Source organism: Corapipo altera, unplaced genomic scaffold (assembly GCF_003945725.1).
Source record: "Corapipo altera isolate COAL_440 unplaced genomic scaffold, ASM394572v1 0, whole genome shotgun sequence".
Taxonomy (NCBI): Eukaryota; Metazoa; Chordata; class Aves; order Passeriformes; family Pipridae; genus Corapipo; species Corapipo altera.
This window is the reverse complement of record NW_020884872.1, coordinates 9803892-9826257: the sequence shown is the minus strand read 5'-3', so window position 1 is coordinate 9826257 and position 22366 is coordinate 9803892. Positions and strand designations below refer to the sequence as shown.

At 34.7% G+C, this 22366-nt stretch overlaps 1 protein-coding gene across 11 annotated transcripts in view; it reads right to left on the bottom strand.

Moving 5' to 3' along the window:
• DMD (dystrophin) overlaps positions 1–22366 on the bottom strand; it is a 918699-nt gene that overhangs the window by 645102 nt on the left and 251231 nt on the right. For all 11 annotated transcript variants that reach the window (XM_027636380.1, XM_027636395.1, XM_027636430.1 and 8 more), the window contains 8 exons: positions 20318–20559; positions 18398–18578; positions 10189–10334; positions 9038–9250; positions 5480–5593; positions 4171–4326; positions 1638–1808; positions 285–467 (listed from right to left, as the gene is read on the bottom strand). In XM_027636380.1, coding sequence (XP_027492181.1) covers positions 285–467; positions 1638–1808; positions 4171–4326; positions 5480–5593; positions 9038–9250; positions 10189–10334; positions 18398–18578; positions 20318–20559 — 1406 coding nt within the window. The remainder of the gene's footprint in view (positions 1–284; positions 468–1637; positions 1809–4170; positions 4327–5479; positions 5594–9037; positions 9251–10188; positions 10335–18397; positions 18579–20317; positions 20560–22366) is intronic.

The following is a 22366-nucleotide window of genomic DNA, read 5'->3' as shown; positions in this document are numbered from 1 at the left end:
CCAGATTCTTGGCTTGATCTCAGGAGGAATAAGAACACTGAGTAGCCATTCCTGCCTCTGATCTAAGAGTCATGTCTGAGGCTTCTCTTTTAACATGGGTCTCCAGCATATATGATTCTGAAAATAATTTTGTGCATGGCTCATAACATGGGGTATTTGGTACATGGCTCATAAAGCGAGGATAGCATTGAGCTACTTAAGATCTCATATGATTATGTGCTCTCTACCTCACTTTTTTTGCACTTAGAAGGGCTATAAATACAATGACTGACAAGATATCCAACCTCCAAAGTCTTCCACTTTCCATTCAATCTGCTGCAGAGTTGTTGGTAGCTGGTAATCAGAACATCAAGCTCCTTTTTCAAAGCCTCATGGGCTGCAGGTGGAGCCTTTGCTATAAAATTATTAACAGAATCTGTAATAAGTTTCACTTTCACTTCTTTCTGCATGGCTTCCTCCTTTGCCCTCTGAAAAGCAAAAGAAGGAAATTTAGTTCTCTAACTGTTAGAAGTCTCTGATAGAATTCTAGAGGAAGAAAAACACCCCAAACAATCCTGCAACAATAAAACAAAACACAACAGAAGAGCCATTTTATTCCCAGACTTTCTGACATAATCTTGAATGCATCCAAAAAACTTTTGTTTCATTTCCTTGCCAATACACAGTACTCAATACAATTAACATCTCACAACTGTTTAGTGTTCTGGAGCTCTCAGTCTAGTGAAACACTTCAATTTATTTTTTTTTCCCCCAAGAAATGCTTCAAATACCTTTGCCATCATAATTTGTGATTCACAAATGACAAAAAAAATCTGTTGCACAACAAATTCATGTACCCAGATTTAAAGGTAAAATCACAAGCAAGGCAGAAAAAAAGGCAAATATTCCTGAATGATTTTTCTCTCCTACTCACTGTCATTAACTTACATTTAAAGATAAATTGAGAAAATAGTTCTTCTCTAGTATATATTTCACACTTTTGCTATTTTCTCCTTTGCTATACAGACTCATTAATAAGTTATAAGATTTTCATATTTTGCATTGTTTCCTCTGAGTACTTACTCATGTCTGTGACTGGAATCATACCACTACTGGAAACGTAGTGATGTATACACAGTGTCATCAGAGTGTACAAGTCTTCACGAGAATTTATAATGAGAGCTCCCTGGCCTAAAAACATTAAACCAAAATCATATCCCTGACAACTTTCTTTCTCTCTGGGTCTGAGGAAGTTGATGAACCAGAATAACTGGGATCAGGCTGCCATCACCAGAAGAAGTTTACTAGGTTGCTCTTGGCTTTCAGCTTTCCTAGGTGTGGGAACGAATGGGATGCAGGATGAACAAAGAATTCTGATCCAGATTTCCTCTGTTGTGTGAGAGGAAAGGAGGCTGCAATCCTTTGGGGAAAAGATCATCAGGAACAGGTGAAGGGATGTATGGCAAATGATCTGGTTATTTGCACAGCTCAAGGTGTCACAGTCTGAACACAGCTGTACTTCATCTGGGTATAGAATATTTACTAGGAAATCCATAACTGGTGTTCTATATAAAACCTTCCTAAAAGAAAGACTTTCTTTACAATGAAAGCTTGAAAAAGAACTTTAAACACAGCTCAAGGAATTAGTTCATTTTTACCTTCAGCTCCTCAACAGCTCTCTGCAATTCTTCTGGTGTTTTATACTCAAAATCTCTTTCCAGATATTCTTCCTCAGCTTGTGTTATCCACTCATGCATCTCTGACAAATCCTTTCTGAGACTCACAGTCTTATCCAAACCACCTTTTAATGCAGCCTTCTTAGCATAGGCCTTTAAGAAAAAAGATTACACGGTACTTGAAGCAAAGCTACTGTACCAACTTGACAATATTTTAGCCTGAAAAGAACTAAATTAAATCCCATACTAATAACATTGCTGTACTTAGGAAAATGTTAATGAGTAATTAGATAGATATTAATAACAGGTAATCAAGAAAGTATTACACATGTGTATACTTCTTTTTTTTTTAGTGAACCACTGCTGTCCAGAATGAGTTTTTAACGATCCTAGAACAAGAATCTACACCATATGCTGATGTTATTAGAAAGCAAATCTGGAAAACAAACATCATCCAGGGACTACCTTCTGAAAGATGTAAAAAGAATAACTATGGGAGACTTTGAAAGTGCATCCAAGGATGAAACCAGAGGCTCTTGAGCTATGAAGTCAGATGACCTTCTAACTAGTTTGAATGTAACTTACTAGAGAATAAAGAAATGTGCATATCTTTCTTCAGAAGTCATTAATGGATGTCCCAGAAAGGGGCATATCCTAAAAATAGGTAAGTAAAAAACCCAATCTCTTAGTAGAAGAAACTATTTATCTTAAAGGGAAAAATACTATTGACAAATCCTTTGCCAATCATTATACAGGGGTCATATAGATCACATATAAAAATAGAACTAGATGATAATTTAGATCCCTTCCATCCCAAACCATTCTCTAAGTCTACACATTGTGCATCAGCTTATCAAAATTGTCCGTAACTGATTGATCCATTTACCATCTTTCAACAGAATTAAATTTACAACAAAAGCAGTATGCTTTTGGTGCCATTTTCAGAGTTGGACCTTCAGAGCTGATGGCTCCAATATCCTGCTTTTTGGTGCTGCTTCAATAAACATTATTTTCAGTAATACGAGGAGGAATTATCTTAGTATTTGGTCTTAATTGCTGGTGTTTATTGGTTTGTTACTCATCCTTGAGGACTGCCTGTTTAACATAAATGCTGTTCTATGAAAATGTTGTTTTACAGAACAAAACAGAGTAACAATCAGCAAGTATAAAAGCAGAACTGTATGTGGCCCTGTAAAATTGCCTCCTCCTCTGTCACAGTACTAGAAGACAGGGTAATCTCTCATCACCTGAAAAGACTATCTGAATGTCAATTGTCAGCTCTCACAGTCGTGTTAACTGCACGCATATCAACTCAAACTGACTTTTCCAAATCCTTTCAAGAAGGATTTCCCCACAGACAAAACTGATTTTTATATTTACTACTCATACATTTTAATAGCTATACAGAAGAAGTTGTGCTAGAAATGCCCACCGAGAGGCAATAATTTGTACTGTGTACTGAATGAAATTATTGCAGATAGATTTTCAGGGAATTCAGAAGAAAACTGTGACAGATTTCCAAATGCATAAGGAAATACTTTAAGTTTCTGTGAGAGAAGTGCAAGGGCATCTAAATTATTAATATCACAAAAATAAGCTATTAAATACTCCATAGTAGTTAAAGGGGAAAGACTACAGAACTGCATCACTAAAATGTCTTACAGATTTCAAAGGTCAATTTTTTATAACTATGTTTATTAGAAAAATAGAAACTGTTTTTCATATGTAAAGTGAATAATAATAATTTTAGAAAATATTAGACCATCTTAAAAGGTAACAGTTTTACTCTTCCACAAATATACATTAAAAAGGTAGACAAGAGAATAAGCAGGTAGGAAAAATTTAAAAGTAATACAATACAAAAGAAATTTCCTTTCAACTATCATAAAGAATAAGAATCCAAATGTCATCAATTAAATAATAGTAATTTTTAGTTACCTGATACTGTAAAATTATTTATTAATAATGTCTTTAATTAAAATAAAAGAACCATCCTTTCCTGTTATGCCCCTTTCTCTCAAATTCATGTGACTACTGGAGAACAATTTATACACGTGTATGTGCATGTACTCTCAATTCCAAGTTATTGAATTCTGAACTCTTCACTGTTTCACTGTCTTATTTCATCTGGAGTAATGACATGTGATTACAGCAATGCAGAAGAAAACACAGAACTAAATACAGAACTTGATTTTTTGGGCAAATGCCTAAAAAACACTTTCAAAAATCTAATTTTTCAGGAGCCATAAATTATATTGCTTCTAAGATCTAAGATAATAGTATGCAACTTTGTTATAAAAATAGTAAGATATTGTTCTATAATTTAAATGAATATACTTCACATATACTACTGCATGCTAAATTACAATTCCTAAATGTAAGTTTAATTAATGTGAACCAAATATGTCTAAATTCAGTTTCATATCTACTGGATATGCATAGAAGGACAGATTCTGACAATGAGAAACCTGATATTTAATCTAAAAAGAACCAGTCACAGCAGGAGACTTGATACCTGTTGGCAAATGTGTTCCCACTGAGCATTGAGATCCTTTAGTTCTGATTCTATTCTGGAAGCAAATTCTGGCTCTGCTTCACTCTTCATTTTCTTCCCAACCTCATTAACGCTGTTCAAACTGGGCTGGATTGTCTGGATATCATTTACTAAAGCCTAAAAGAATAGGAAAAGATTAGGTAAGTGCCATTCACACAAATTTTCAGATACAGTTATCCCTATGAAAACATGGCTACATCGCATTCTGTCAAGTCTGTGGTCCAGATCTCCAGTCAAATGAGCACAATCAACAGATCTATCTATGAAAATAAATTAAAAAAGAATGAGCAGCTCTTATGTGATGAGCTATGTTATACCAAACAAAATTAATTTGTAAGATACGTATTATTTAATTTTTAAATTTTATGTATGTACTGAAAAAACCCACATATATAAGGTTAGATTACATATATTGTATTTTTTACAATGCTTCCCTGGTTGTGGTTGAAAACACAAAAAATGCCTAGATCTTCTATTCACGTTTCTGAAAGAGCATTCCATCATAAAAGTGAAAAATGATGATAATTCTTGTTTAAATAATGGCTAGGAGAATGTCTGAGGAGCTTGCAGTTCTGCAAGATCACTGTGTATGTTTCATAATATTTACACATCCTGCCAGAGCATTTACAGAACTTGTAAATTCCACTGAACATATGGACAGGGACCATCACGGATTACAAGATTCACTGCACTTACATACTCTTTTGGGAGAGGTAAAAGAATTTGTAAACCCTGTGATGGAAGTATCAATATTCACAATGCTTTAAAACTCCGCTGGGATAAAATCCTGGAACTTGTAAGCTTAGTGACAAAAGAATGGATATAATTTACAATTCTTGCAAGTTCTTTAACAACTTTTTAGTTAGAAAAGTTTGTAAATCATGTGTGAGTAAGAGATACAGAAAAAGATCTTCTGGCACAGATTATGCAGCTTAAAAAATAAATATGCTATGCTTTTAAACTCATCAAACTAAAAAATATTTGACTTTAGAGGCTACTAACATTATTTGCTGCAAGTACTCTTCAATGTGTTGTTCCTTCTATAACTACACTGTCACTGTGTGCCTCCTCCTGATACTAAAAATTCCAAGTTTTTAACTGAATTTTCCTTCAAACCCAGGAAATGAAAGAAGTTCAAATATGCTGCAGAAGACAACCCCATTACAACATGAATTTATTTTTAGGAAGACTAATCATTTGTGCAACTTCTGTATAAGCCAGGCTCACAGAGAGGAATTGAATATTTGCCAAGTAGGCAGGTAATACTCACTGTACATTGCTCAAGTTGCTTTTCCAGTGCTTCTGAATCTCCAAGGGCAGGCCACTCCTCCTTCAGAAAAACATCCACTTCGGCCATCCACTTCTTCAGTGTTTTAGTGTCATTCTGTTTATTAAAAAGACATTTCATTGCATCACACAAAACCCGACTGGAAAGACTGTAATTCATCCTGGCACTACAACTAAAACTCATCACAATGTAATTTCGAGATTATTGAACTGTCGGAAAAATACAAGCAGAGCAAACAAGCAAACCAATTTTATTTTGGACTGTCGTCAACACTTTAGGCTGCACTTTGACCATTTCTATCCAAGTTTAATGTGTCTACAAGCAGGCAACTTTATGGCTCTCAAGTTTATGCCTTCTAGATATCATTTGTGTTTAGATACTGCATACTTGTTCATTGGGTCCTTATATTGCTTCAGATTACTCATATTTGGCATTTAATTCAGTCTCACCTATCAAATATTCTGTGCTTCTATTTAAACTTCAGACTTCTTTTGGAAGTTGTAGGTTGTATTGCCTATTTTTCTACCAGAACACAACACAGAAAAATGCCCTTACTATTTAGAATGAAAAAACCCCAATGTAACTGAAACAGATTCACTTCAGAAACTAAAATCATATAATGACTCAATGAGTCATTTCAGGAATTCTCAGTTGCTTTTTCTAGCACTAGGATAGTAATACTATTTCATAGTCTTCAATTAACTCTTGTAGTTAATAAAAAAAGCTGTACATCAAACACTTGGAAAGAGAGAATGCCACCAGTCCCAGGCAACGTTACATAATCTAATAACTTGAGAGGTAGAATGAGATTTAAAAAATGTCACTTAAAATTACCTTAAAATGCCACCTAAGGGAAACAATTAGATGTACATATTAAAATAAAAATGATGTATGGCAAAAATTTAGAAGGTTAATTCTAAAGCATTTTCTCATCAAACTGTTTTCATCAACAGTGAAATATGTATTGATAATACGTGCTGAAGGCAAAGCAGAAGTAAAGCACAGAAAAGGACATTTCATTAAAATACAGACTGTGTCTTAAAATATATACAGATATGCCTTAGTAAATATTACAAGACAAGTAACCAAAGGGAACATTTACCTAATGTGATTGATATATTTAAAAGCACCAGGCTACTATGGAAAATGAACTGATTTAGTGAAAATGATCATACAGAAATTATCAGTATACTTCAGAATGGCAATTACCAAAGCACAGTTGAAATGTCTACTGTGCATTCCATTATTCAACAGTAAAAATAGTTCAGAATCATATTTCATGATGAAACTTTAATACCTTTACAAGAATACTTTAAGTATAGTTCATTAATGTGGTAAAATATAGATCTGATGGAATTTACTTAAAAAGAGATTATTCCCCAGCTACTAATGAAGATCAAATGTATCACCCGCATTTTGAATCAGACTGTAAATGCATTTTGTTTATTGACTCTTTCATCATATCCCATGCTGACACATTCCATAAATTGCAACAGCCAAAACCATAATCTGGATGAGAAGTCATTCAACAAACGGAAAAGACAATGACTTTTATATTGGATGTGTACTAGAGAGATTTCAGGAACAAATATAAAGGCTAAGATTGGTATACAACAACAGCTCACATAGCTTTAAAAATACCTGTTTTACAGAGAATGGTCGTGATATTCAGGACCTTCTCTTTTTAAGAGCAGTGGGCAAACCTCCAAATTTGGGGTGGGGAGAAGGGCAGGAGGCGGAGGGGAGGGAAAAGGCAAAAGTTTTATTTCCTCAAGCAAAGTGTCTTGCTTTTTTTATGTGGCAAGGTTTTCGTAGCAAGGGTGGCATCTGTGAGGAGAAGACAGGTGCTGTCCTGTGCCAGACACAGAAAGTTCCATTTTCCTCCAGTGGAATCACTGCTGGACATGGATGACCAGACAGATGGAGGAGGAAAGAAAAAAGATGAGAAACAGCCCTACAAAAAGTGAGAAACAGCCCTGTAGACAGCAAGGTCAGCGAAGAAGGGGCAGGAGGTACTCCCAAGTACTCCAAGTGCCAGAGCAAAGATTCCCTTACAGCCCATGGAGAAGGCCACGGTGAGACAGGCTGCCCTGTACAGCCCATGGAGAACCTTTTAATGCCTTTTAATTTACCCCAAGTTGTGTTTGTTTTGCTCAGCTTAGTAATTAGTAAGTGATCTCCCTTTACCACAAACTTTATGTCAATCCAAGAGTTCTTCCACCCTATTTTGTCCCCCTGTCCTTCTAAGGACAGAGAATGAGAGTAGCTGGGGTACCTGCATGCTAGACAAGGTTATCCCACCATACCATTAAACTTGATTTCATGTCCAGCTTCAAACACAAGCAATGGAGATATAAAATTACAATTTAGAACAATGTAGTATTTCGGTAGCTAAATTATAATAAATTGTTTACATAAAATATATATATATTATGTAAACATTTACATTTTACTAAACAATTTACTAAAAAATGTAAAATTCCTCCATTTTTTAGTCTGTTTTGATAATCTAAAAACTGATGAACTGTAAAAAAATATATTTTTTTATTCTCTACTTTTTTATCCTCAAAAAAAGAAGTATAAGAATACTTTGACAGCAAATTTATTCCTGACCAGACAACTCTACTGAATTAAAATGAAAATAACAATTACAGTTCACATGCTGCTGTTTAAACGTGGAGATAATCATGTATCATGTTCTGCTACCAACAAACCAAAGCCAAGGACAGAAATATCTGATGCAGTAAAAAGAAGAAATACTGAGACAAAACACTGAGAAGAAACACAGTGTGAGAAAAGAGCTCTGAGTATGGATGCAGGACATCAGCCTTTAGAATTTTCTTCGCAATATCCCATAAGCACACAAATGTCCATTTGTATGGAGGTAAGGAGAAAAATTATAGAAAAAAATTACATTCTCCGTTTTTATGACTGATTGCTCTGAATTCCTCTGAAACCTGTCCCTTGAGATCATATAAAAATAGAAGAGAAATATGTTAAAAATTGACTTTTCTAAGTCTCAGACATTCCCTGTAATGCTGCTACATGTGATTTATAAATAAGTATAAATAGAGGATCCCCACAATGAGAGAAATAGTGTAATGTTCCAGCGCTGCCATTCTAAATACCTGAAATACACTTCTGCTTTCTGGCAACTGCTGCCAAGATACTACTATATTACAGATTACTTTAATTATGTAAGTGAATTCATTAAAGTCAATATGGTTACAGCTACTTCAGATGCACGAATAAGAGCTTCAGCTGCATTGAAAAAGTAAACAGAGGAACATTAGTAGCAATTTTCACTGAAATCAGAGTTTTTGCTGTTGAAACAACATGGGTAGAAACAGCCACAAAATCAGAATTCAAAGTAAAATCTTGGGCAAATCAAAATCAAGCAAACATTTTAATACATTTTTTGTGCTGCTTTGATATTTCACTTGGGTGTTAATTTCTGGAAGTATATAAATGTGGTTTTTATCCTAGTCCCACAGCAACCAGCCACCATGGGTTAGCTGAGGTTGAAAAAATCTGATTAACCTGGAATCGCTGGAGTTTGGTCATACGCTCCTCAAGTTTCTGACAATGTTCCACCAGCTGTGCTGACAGTTTCTTCCAGCGGCCAAGGATCACCTCAATCTCTGATCGGTATCTTTGACTGACTTCTGCAGGGGCTTTCCTGGACAAATCCTCCACAGTTGTACTGAGATAGTTCAGGTCTTTTTGCTGCTCTTGGAGAGAACTTTGTAGAGCCTATGGATAAGAAGCAAGAGGTACCCTGATTCCTGTTAGGTAGTTCTCTTTGTTTTATAAGCACAGCCAAGACATGTAGGTCACCTTTGCTAAAACGTGCAATGGCATCATCTACTGAGCAGTTTGGAATTGCTTTTCTCACACAAACCAGAAAGCAGATTTTTAATTGAGCTGAGAATATAACCAGAGGTGGTTATACTTGCTAATAGATGTGATCTACATACATTTCACTAACTTGAGATGGGAATTTACTATGGCTCTAGTGATTAAAAATTTCAAAAGAATCAGACTCTACATGGACAAAAACAATAAACTTAGAGAACCAATTCTTTGGTTTACATTTTTGATCACTTCTCAAACTTTTGCAATTCTCAGTCCAAATTTACTGCATCAAGATTTTTTTTTCCTATATTCTACTTCTTATTTCTGAATGCTCATCAAACAACATGCTCATTAGTCATTCAATAGTAAAGTATTATCAGACATTGAAATACAGGGAAGGTTTGTACCCACTGGCAAAAGTTGTTCTGCATTTGTGTCTGCTTGTAAATTTGACAGAAAATCTGACAAAGACAATGCTGCATTTTGCAAATCAGAATTATTTCCCCGTTAGCATTGGAAAATGAAATCAGCTAAATCTATAAATACCAGAGCTATCATCAAAGGATTATATATACCATGGGACAAACAAGGTCTTTACCTTAACATGTTAAACATCTTATAAAATTACTTTCAATGGTGAACACCACTTTATATTCTTCAACTTAGAAGTCAATATACTAAGCAAGCAGCCACCACCTCCCAAAGCCTTTGTCTAAAACCCAAATGGGCATTATTTACTCAAGATCCATAGGCTTCAGCAGGCTCATGACAACTAAGGGTTTTGTCCTTCTAAACTTGTCACTCAAGACATTCATTCCCACAACTTGATTACTCACCTTGAGCTCCCTGAGTCTCTGCTCCATAATTTCATATTCAGCAACTGCAACCTGAGGCATGGAGAGTTTAGTCTCTGACTGCTGGATCCACAAAAGTACAGTGTTCATTGTCTCTTTATAGTGTGCAGGAGGCAAACTGTCACAAACTACATTCAATGGGGAAGAAAAAGGAAGGAAATAAAGGAAGGAATGAAATAAAATGATTTTGTGATTCATTATTCCATTTGCTGACAGAAGATGCTGACCAAGCTTCATTGAAGTAATTGGCTGTTTTGCAACAGATTGCAACAGGTTTGGTATGTAAGTATCAGAATTTTCAAAAAATTGGTGGAAACAGAAATATTTTGAAAAATTATGACACTTATTCGAACGTTTACAATATCTCTGCCATTTCATGAGTTGTGTGTCATTTGACTCTCTTATTATAGATCACAAGACAACCTATATGGCCAAGACAACTAGCTTAAATACGTGTGTTCAGAGATCAACTGACGAGCCATTATATTTAATCCAAAATCTAATTTCAGAAATATATTAAGAACTAGTGTTCCCTTTTATGGTCCATGTTTGTGTGTTCAATGTTTCTGTTCAAGTAAAATGTTCCGTTTAAGACACCTGTTAAAAGCGTAGAAAATTAATCTTTCTTCTGCAATAAAGTTGAATTTTATTGAACTGTGCCTACTGTGCCAACATTACAGCTGCTGTAAATAGACAACATCTGGCACACACATCAGCAACTCATTAGCACAGAAATTCCCTCTGCCATCAACAACAGTTGCTTCTATACTCACTGAAAAATGTACAGACAAATAGCATGGCTGGTTGGAACTGAAATATTTCCAACTTGTACCACATAATAATGAAGGACATAAAAGCTCAAAAAAGTTACAACCATTTGTATCTCCTGTATCCTCCTCCATCTTCTCTGATGTTTCAGAAAGAACTGTACTGCGAAATGACATATCTGTCCAAAAAGCAGTTTTGACAAAACCCCACAGTTAAAGTTTATAAGTGCAAGCTTGCTTACATTCTCATACAGCAATGCTTGGTAGATTGTAATTCAGATTTTAACCGAATTTTTTGTTGATCAACAGAACGTTACACGAAAAAAACCCTTATATTTTCAGTTAGACATCATAACAACATACTAAAATCAGGGCAATCTAAGCTCTCTCTTGTGAAGTATACACATTGTATCACATACCTTCCTCATAAAAGCCTTGGTTGATCTGATTTATCACATACATCTGGGGATTTACAAAAGACTTGGTACCTGAAAAGAACTACCAAGTATCTCTTCCCTTGTGACTTTTTTCTTTTTTTTTACACAGAAAGCAATAGTAATATATTCTTGGAAACACAAACCTGAACATATTCAATCTCATCAAATAGCATTTTAAATCTTTTTATTTCCTTAGTGAGATTTGTATTGTCTTTGACTCATTTAATCCAAACAATTTCTACTTTAGAATAGAACATACATTTAAACTCATCATTGCAAATGAATGGAGATATAATTTCAGTTTATGTTAAAGAATTATACAATTTTTAACTGCAGTTTTATTTAGAAATATGAAATGGAGTTCGGTATTGTGATATAATGTTTGATTTCTCTAAATTATTTTCTCCTTTAAATAAAAAAAACAGTCTTATGACTAATGTATAACTCCAAGCATTTATATAAAAGAATAGCTATTTTCAATAGTAGTGAAGACTGCATCAGAACAGGTAAAACCTGTTACAGTAAACTCCACCAAACTGCATCAAACTTTTATTCTGCAAGTTTGGCAATAATAATTTTAAAACCTTCCAAACACTGCAAACATTTTGTTCAATTGCGATGAGCTACCTTCTGTAGTATTGAGGGACTAAACACGAGTTCAAATGGGATGACGGATGATGATTTAATCAAGTTAGTGTCTTTACAATTTGGTTATTACATATTAACATGATAACATCTTTAAATTGAGTGAAACAACAGTTTTCCTGTTTCACTTTTCGAGATTACTACAGATTACTAATAGTGAAACACTACTTTCTAATTTTATTTTTTTTTAAACATAGAAAACTCGTCAACATTTTCGTCCACAAGGAAGTAGATTAACTTTTAGGATGACACTTAAGAAGAGCCTTTACTGTTTTTGCAACACATCATGTCAGTGATGAGAATTCAGTCGAACTCCTACAGTGGGATTATTCATTACCTAATCATAACTGTTTAAATAATCTAATCCATTTATGGCCTCTCTCCGGACAGTAGGAATCTTCAAATTTCCCATGCTAATAACATAAATCCACATTCAGACCTGTTTATTTTATCCTAAAATTTGCTTTGTGATACTAATGTCTATGGATTAAAGCCCATGTGATAACCAAACTCTATTAATATGGATTCTGCTGTATTATATGAAAAAGTGAACTGGTAGTGAGAAAGATTCAGCATGTCCCCAACATGGACCTCGCTTAGGTGTAGCAAAACTAGGCCCATGACAGAACTGTAACAAAATATCACAGAGGGAAATTGCAAATATGTTTCTGTGTAGTACCAGAATACAATTTCCATCCCAGAATGGAAAAATATTGTTGTATTAATCTATTCCACTTGTAGGAAATGAATTTTGGTGTGACTAACATTGCAACCCTTGAGAACTGACAGGCAAATACATTTAAGCTTGCATATTTATTTTAGAGAAAGACCTTAAATTTGCATATATATTGTTCAAATAGATATTTGGTTAAGATATATTTTTAATAACTAGAACTACTTAAACATGTGAAAATAGGTTTCCAAATAAGCAAAGTACCTTGTTTTTTTTTTGTTTTTCCTCCCATCTTCTTTTTTTGGGACCAGATTTTTCAGTCAAAAATATTTTCCCAAATCATAAATAAAATGAGAATACAATTATCTCAACAACTATCATATCACACTGGATAGGTTTCGATGTGTATCTCCTGCAGTCAGTACAAATCCCACTGTTCATCACATCATTATGAAAGGCAATAAATATAATCTATGGGATCATTTTAGTACAGAGTTATTCCCTCAAATGAATTAACTATATTGAACTTCATGTATTTCCAATACAAATTTCTTCAGTAGCAATTGCAGTTTAAAACCAAGCTGATTTTTTCACAACTTTGTTTTGTTTATTTTGTTATACAAATACTTGAACCTATTCATCAAAGCCTTTATACCGATGCCTTCATAAAAGCCGTAATTCCCTTCTCCCACATTTTTAATCAGAAACTGCCTAAGTAGAATCATGAGGACTCTTGTATAATATATAATCAATGTTCGGCAAGTGATTTAACACTTCCAATTCTGTTTGTTATAAAAGTCTTAAAAAAAAAATAGAAGGGAATAACAGAATGGTTTGGCTTAGAAGGAACCTTAAGGATCATCTCATTCCAACACCCTTACCATAGGCAGGGACGCCTTCCACTAGATTAGATTGCTCAAAGCCCTCTCCAACCTGGTCTTGAACGCTTGCAAAGAAGCCCTTCTCAAGTTTCACAAGATCTAATTTAACAGTAAAAATCTTTTAAAGACAGAAATTTTTTAAGATGGTTTTATTTCCCATCCATAAAAATTTTCATTTTTACCATGGAGGAAAAGGATAAAGTCACCTGTAGAGTAGAGGACATTATCTCATACACATTCATTTCACAGGCTGCTTTGTATTTTTGATCTTTATTTAAATAAAAATAATTACCAGAGAAAATGGACGGATGAGGGAAAAAAAAAAAAGAAAGAAAGAAAGAAAGAAATTGTTTGAATGCTACTTATTAGAATAATAATTTCCCACACACATCTAAGATGTATCTTCAGCTCAGAAGGAACATTCAAAGAAGGTTAAGCAAACTTCCTCCCTCATAATCAAATAGCAATGAATATTTTTGTTACTAAATCATAGTTTAGGTCTTAAGGAAAACTTACAGTTAGGAATTTTACAGGACACCTGCTTAAAATTTTCCTTCCTCAAGTATAAAATGATAACAATTTCACTTCCACTTATAACCCATCTATCATGTACTTAGAGCATCAAAATAAGTTAGCAGTTCAAAGTTTAAACAGAAGCAGACATATTACAGACTAAAACTCCCAACAGTCATCATACTGTTAAAGTTACTATGATTTATTGAATTATAAAATTATGCCAAAACTAAGTTGAATGAAACATATGTAATGGAACACTCTAAGAAACCGTATTAGTGGATTAAAGAGAATAGTAGTTTGCATGCAAAATAACTGTAAGCATGGCTTGGGTAAATAAAAAGTCTAAAGAATCTTGACACGATATAGAAGGCAAAGTCTTTCTAAATAAGAGAAACATCATTTGAATCCAGAAGAATAATTCATCATTAATAATAAAAACGACAATGATGACTTCACCTTTGGGAGTTACTGATCCTGCAAAGGTAGAATCAGAACTTGAAAGGAAACCACAGTGCATGAATTTATGAACAGAAACATGGAAATAAGTATGACTTTTCCTTTGCCACCTCCATCTTGATACTTTTAACTTTACACCTGTGACAGAAGCCTTTTTTTTTTTTAGTGACTTTCTAAAAATCTAATGACTTTCCAATTTCCCTCTGAAGAGAGCCTTGTCAAAATGAGAATATGTATCTCACTCAAGACCACGGCTGAATAAGAGTTCAATGCAGCAAGACTAAAACCCAGAAGCACCTTCATGGAATTTAGTTCAGTCACAGAGGTTCAAGACTGCTGGAATGAATCAGCTGCCACACAGAAGGGAGTCTGAATCAGGGAGTGTTCACTTACCTGACCCTGACTGACAGCTCTGTCTGGGCTGAGGGGGAGCAGGAGGCTGATCAGGCTGCTCCCTAGAAATCTCTCTGACAGAACAGCAGTTTTAATGTCAAGACAAGTAAATATAAAGTGCAAAGCCTCATTTTTCACCAGGGCATTACAAAGCTAAGAATTTCCTTGTGAAATCACATTATTAGTTCTTGAATTATTGCCAGGATTGTCCATTTCACTCCCTTGTATAGGTTACTGAACAGCTTGAAGCACTGTCCGATCTCTGATTTTTCTATATACCAATATTGTTGAAATTACTCTAAATTTGTATGGGGAGGAGGGAGATCTGGAATGCTGGATACATCCTATTCAAAAGGACCTTTCAATATACAGACATCACATAAAGTGAAAAAAATAAGGTCATATTTCTTCGTATTTTATGAGGTTGAATTTCTTTAATAGAAAACATTGTAAAATAGTGAAAAAACAACCAAATAGGTTTTAGAATTTAAATTACATTTTATAACTGGATATGCTAACCAAATCATGGAAAAAAAGTGAGAAAATCTGAGTTCATTTTTAATAATATTTTAGTGACAAATCTCCTGTGCAGCACAGAGAAATTACTAAGTACTTTTGAACCTAAAAAACCCAAATAAAATCCAACCAAACGAAACCACGACCCTCAAAAAAATGTAATCAAAACCCAACCAAACAAAAAGTATTTGAGGAAGACAATTTCCAAAATAAGAGGAAACTGTTTATGGGGGGGGAAATTCCCTTGGAAAACAGAACAGTTAAATACCCTTATCCATCAGAAAAGATAATATAGAGTAATGGAACATGAACAAAAAAAACCCCAAAAACTCAAACCTCTTATGATAAGTCAAAAATGAAAAATCCTTTTAACATAAGAAGAACCCCTAATGATGAATTTAAAAAACAAATCTTTCTAAACATGTACATTTTATGTACAAGGAATTAAAAAAATAAATACTATAACTCTCAAGCACAAGTCCTATGAGGAGAGGCTGAGGGAGCTGGGGTTGTTTAGCCTGGAGAAGAGGAGGCTCAGGGGAGACCTCATCACTCTCTACAACTCCCTGAAAGGAGGTTGTAGCCAGGTGGGGGTTGATCTCTTCTCCCAGGCAGCTATCAGCAAGACAAGAGGGCATGGTCTTAAGCTCTGCCAGGGGAGGTTTGGTTGGATATTAGGAAGAAATTTTGTTACAGAGTAATCAGACACTGGAATGGGCTGCCCAGGGAAGTGGTGGATTCTCCATCCCTGGAGGTTTTTAAGATGAGACTGGATGTGGCACTTAGTGCCATGGTCTGGTAACCATGGTAGTGCTGCACCAAGGGTTGGACTTGATGATCTCAGAGGTCTTTTAAATCCAGCTGATTCTATGAATCTGTGATTCTAACGAATCTATGAAGATCTGCAAAACATCATTCAGTTTTCAGGAATGTTTTCTATGTGTAGAAAAAAAGTAATTGCAATAATTTATGTAAATTAAAAATTTATGTAAATAAAAGATAAATATCTAAAATGCTCTAGCAAAATTTCAACATTTTCTATTAAAGTAAGCCTAAAATAAAGGCATGGGATATGGCCTTTTCCCCATCTATATAACACAAGAAAAGTAGTCATTAAAGAAAGTAGAAGAAACTGAGTCTCAAAGTACCAAATTTTCCATGCTTTGGTTTCAAGGTTTGTTTGGTTGGTTTTTTTCTATATGTTTTGATCCCTAAGACTTTCCTGAAATGGCAATAGGCAAACCTATCCCATGCGTGATCATTCATATCTAGAACAGTTATGACATGAAGTTAGCACTTTGGATAAAACTATGTATGAAATTTCTGAAGATCAAATATGATTGACATAATACTCTCACCTAAAATATCACTGCAGGTATGTACTGTACGGGATAAAACAACCTCATCTTGACAGCTGAACCATTTGAGACAAAGTTCCTATGATGCAGAGCAGCCACATAAAACAGTAACAACTGTCCAGGGCTCCATGAAATATTGATTTAGGAATTTCTGTTTTCTAGCACTTCAGGAGACTCTCCACAGTCTGTTCAATGCTTTCACCTCAGAACAACTCCCTCTGCAGCTGTCCAGGGCACCCAAGGAGCATAATGTAGCATGGGGAGGTGGGAGGAATGAACATTCAGGAAGAACTTTTCCAAAGCCCATGGTTCAGGCAGTGAACACTATTTGTCTTACTGGACTAATCAACTGTTCATGAGCAATCACTACAGTAAAATTAGATCAGGCAAACCCGGCAGTTATGCAACATTAGATAAAGAAGAAATCATAAACAAACCAGCATCTACAATATTTTTCTGTTGGTAGAATGGCAACCAATTTCATCACATTAATGGGTTTTAAATCTTACCCACTGCATGTCTTGGCTTTAGAGTCATAAATAAACATTATACTCCTTAATACTAAATTTCTACAGCTCATTCTTTCATCACTTGCTATGGCACACTTACATTTTATATCTTCAGTTCTCCTGTGCATCTTCAGTATGTGCATGTGTGCACGTGCAAAATAGCTACAGCAGCACAGTAATGTACTGTTGTAAAAACAAAATCCAACACTCTTCATGAAAGAATTTAGGAGGAATACTATAAAAAACCACTAGAAGGAGCTAGCACTATGTCTAATCTCAAAACAGTACAGTCATTCAGAGATATTGTTGGTTTAAGAGGCAAATAATATCTTTGTTGTTAAGTTGCATTTGTATTAATTATTAATTTCATAATCAAATACAAAAAGTGTACAGTAGTCATCGACATTCTATATATCTTTAATAAGAAACAGTCAACTTTCTATTTTGGTATAGCATTTTCCATCTCTTGAAAAATTCGTTTTACTACAAATATTGCAAATAATGCTATAACTGTCAGTCATATATTCTGCATTGTAAAAAAGGAACAGTTGGCCACATGATAAAAATCTTGATTCGCTAAAGTAGTTGCTCTCTTTGATGAGCTTTATGCAGTTAAATCTTTATTCTGTGAAAATCTAGAGCAGATTCACTCCTGTAATATGATTCTCTTTTCTCTCTACTGACAGAGATGGACTGTCCCACCTTACAACCCAACTAAACAAAGACTTTTTTAGGTTGCCAAAAAATATCACTGAATCTGTCCATAAACACACTAACAAGAGGAGGTCTGATGGTAGAACTACATTGAGTGTAACCTTTTCTTCTGACCAGTGTACATTCCCTTGTTTTCCTATTAATATAAAATATGGAATTCACTGATGATTTTTGAAAGACGAATTCAGTTGCAAAAAAGTGCACCTAAATTGCAATACTGGTTTAATACGATAAAAGCAAATATAAAACTAAGAAAGCAAAATATATACAATACCTATTATTTGCATGCTAGTCAGGCAAATTGACTTCTTGTCATGAACACTTACCAGTCTGTAGCTGCTTTTCTCTGGCATGCATATCAGCAAATATTTGTTTGAAATGGCTGGTAAAAGCAGCAAGGTCAGCATCCAGAAACACTGGTCCTTGTTCTTTCTCTTTCAGTGCTTGACTTTGAGCCTTTAGTCGTTCAATTTGAGGTTGAAGGGTTGACATTCGGATGATTTCATCCTGCATGTTTGAACAAAAAAAAAAAAAATCAAGATAAAGCTACTTGAAAAATGAAATCCATAGTGCCATGAAATCACCACTGTTTCAATGCACATTATACATCTCTTCTGCTTTCAAATACATCAGTTACAATACAAGCAAAATTTTAAATGTCTCCTCACAAATCAATACCTCTGCTCCAAATACGATTGTTGATTGATAGCACTGCTTAAAGACAATTTAAAGACACTTTTGCAGAACATTGTCATGTTATTAGTGTAATGCTCAAAGAAAATAAGATAGATAGTACATTAATATTTCATGCCTAAGGAACATGTTTTTCATATGAGGCTGGGAAGAGAAAAACACGTGCCCCATAACCCTGGAGTCTGTTAGATTATGTACTGAATCTCTGCTAGATTATGCACTAAACAGCAGGCCAAACAGTCTAAATAGCATGAAGCAGAAAAGGAAAGATGAAGATGCCTAGTGATTTCTATCAGCCTCACAGTATCATATCAGAGTTTGAGGTTAAAGTAGAGTAGGATAGGTTAGCTCAGTTGGAAGGGACCTACAAGGAACATCTAGTCCAACCACCTGACCATTTCAGGGCTGACCAAGTTAAAGCATGCTGCTAAGGGCATTGTCCAAATGCCTCTTACGAACTGACAGGCTAAGGGCATCAACCACCTCTCCAGAAAGGCTGCTGCACTGTTTGAACACCCTCCCAGTCCAGTCTAAACCTCCCCTGGCACAGCTTTGGACCATTCCCATGCATCCTGTCACTGGATACCAGGAAGAAGAGCTCAGTACCTTCCTCTTCACTCCCCCTCCTCAGGAAGCTGTAGAGAGCAATGAGACCTTGTACACATACAACTACTAAGTAAAAAGAAATGAGGAAAGTAAGCCAAATGTACAGTTCATAGCAGAGCTACTCAAAGAGAAGCTTTCTGCTTGAAAACACAGACCCTCCGTAAGTACAATTCCAGTTTGGAAATGCCTGAAAATAGAAGTAATAGCACAGATCTAAATTTGGGTTTCAAACATTGTTTTCTGTTTGAGAGCTTTTGGAGTCAGAGATTCCCTAAAGTCAACCTTCTACAAGTATGTCATGCAATTTATAATTCAATACTACATCTCAATATATTCCTGTACCTCAATATTAACTTGTAAGTAATCCCCACCCACAGAGCTCTCTACAGGAACAGAGATAATCAAATTTCTATGATAGTGCAGCACAAAAATTAAAACAACTAGGGAGAATAATAAGTGAATTGGTGTAACCATTTTGCACAACTACTGTGATTCTGTCACACTATGACAGAATAATATTCCTCCCCTGCAGCAGAATGCAAGATATGTATCAAGTAAAATGGTGTGCAATGGTAGAATTTTGGAATTTGAAAATTATTTTCTGGCACAGATCCTTAACAGAGGTGATGAGCAACAATTTCTAAGACACAGATTCTAATAGGAAAAAGAAAAGGAAAAAGACTTTTGGGCCACAGTTCTCTAGCTTAAAGAATCTAAGCATCTTAATAACTAAATATTTTAAACACCCACATGTTGGCTTCTTTTGTCTTTTTATTACTTTATCAGTCTTTCCTTTCCCTTCCTTGAATAAGTTCAATAATTACTTTGTAAAGACAAGGGTTCCATCTGCCATTTTTATGTTGAAATAGAGTTGGTCATAATCTGTCCCACTGTTAGAATGCCAACAAAGTACAATATCATAAAAAACTGGGAGAAGAATCTCTAACCTTGCATTTTTCCAACTGAGTTTTTACTGTAGCAGGATCTGTTGCTGGTGTGGGTTGTGCTTTCAGCCAGTTTTCTGCAGTAATTGTTGTCTGCTCCAGTTGCTGCAGCTGGGAGTAGAAGTCAATGATGTTATTTTGGTACTCCAGCCATGCCAGTCTTTCACTCAGCAACTGACAGAACTCAATCCAGCGGCTCTTCAGCTGCTCTGAGGCTTGTCTAATGTTGTCAGGATTCAGGCCCTCTAGAAACACGGGAGAAAAAGATGATTAAAGATAAACAAGTTACAAAGACAATAATAATAAAAAAGTAATATAATTTTAACAATTCAATTTCTGGTTTCGAGAACTCATAAATCCAGTTAATGATTTATCATCAAATAACAGTCCTGAATATACAGATGTTACACATTAGTGGAGAAAGCATATAAAAAATATTTAAAGTTGCTGCTAGGGTACTTTTGTTGCTATGGGAATGAATTATAAAGTACATTAAAGTACAAGAATGGGAATAAAGCAGAAAATAAAGATACAATACATAAAGCTAATTAAAACTGCTGTAAGAAATAACAAAATGCATGACAGCTGGATTTTGAAAACTATGTCTGGACTGTAATTAGATTTTAATGTACAAGACTGTTGGATTTTCTTTCACAAAAAGACTGATTTAAATGAATGGGAACTACATTTCACAGCTATTTGGAGGCTTCTGATAATCCCTCAAATTTTGCATTAGATGTTATTTTAGAAATATCATAAACACATGATCAGATCAAATTTCCATCCAGGTCAGTCCTGTGTATCCAACAGTGATAATCAGGAGACATTAGGTAGAGAGACAAGAAACCATAGGTGATGCTTCTCTATGATTATTTTCAGACAGGGTTTGGTTTCTCTGACATAGTTTGCCCATTTCTGTCTATTGTTCAATAATTATGCTTATATTAAAGTTCATAAAGTCAAACTGGTTTTAGTTATTACAGACAAGGCAATTATTTAGAACAATTTAAAGATAAAAGAGCTCTATATTCTCTGTGAAGAAAGTGAGGCAATATATATAAAAGATAAGCAAAGGTGTCTTACAATAACGTAATTTATAATTATACTGAAACTTGAACTCAGGTTGACTTCAAAATAATATTAACTTAAACATCTCATTTATTCTTTCAATGGAAGCTTAAATCTAACCCCTAACCTTTTTTTGGTGTAATGACATGTAATGATACATATAGCAATAAGACCAATCTTGATTTCAAAAATAAATTTCTCAATTCATTAAGCAATGTTATATGCTGAAGAACATTTTTAATATCATCACTTAGTCATACACTAGCTAACCAGCAAAACAGTTTTTATCAAAAATAATCAAAATTAAAGTATTTTTCTTAAAAGTAAGTTTAAAAGCAAATGAGGCAAAAGACCTAAGTGTTCCACTTCTGTGGTCTTTAATACACTATTAAATATGGTTTATCTAGTTTGCAACCTGGACTCCCAATCTGCAGGAAAATTTTTTTATCAAGGATAAAGAATAGTAAAGTTGATGAGCAATTTTGTAAGGTAGGACACAGGAAATGAAGTTCTAATTACAGCTAAATCCCTTAAATAAAATAAGCACTAGAAATATATTACAATAAAATTTTCTAGGGAATTACTATAATGCATGCTATATAGTAAACCACACTAAAAGATAATCCAGGATCATGTCTATTGTGGAGCACCATAGTGCTCTGGCAAATCCTATTCTGGATCCAGCTCACAGCTACTCCATTCAGAATTGCTTGGGAACAGCCCACTTGGAAACAGACTGTGCAGTACCTGATAGTGGTTCTCTGGATATACTTTGTTTCTGGGGTGCTGCCCTAGCCAAGTAAATTGTACACGATTTCAAAAATCAAAACTACAGAAAAATAGGAAGCCCAGGGCTACTGGGAGATAATGGCAACTGTGCTGGTTGGAGCAGTCACATGTACACATTATATACTCTAAAAAATGAAGAGCACAGTTCAAGAAATATGCAAGAATATAAAATGAACCTTAAGAGGTAATTAGTAT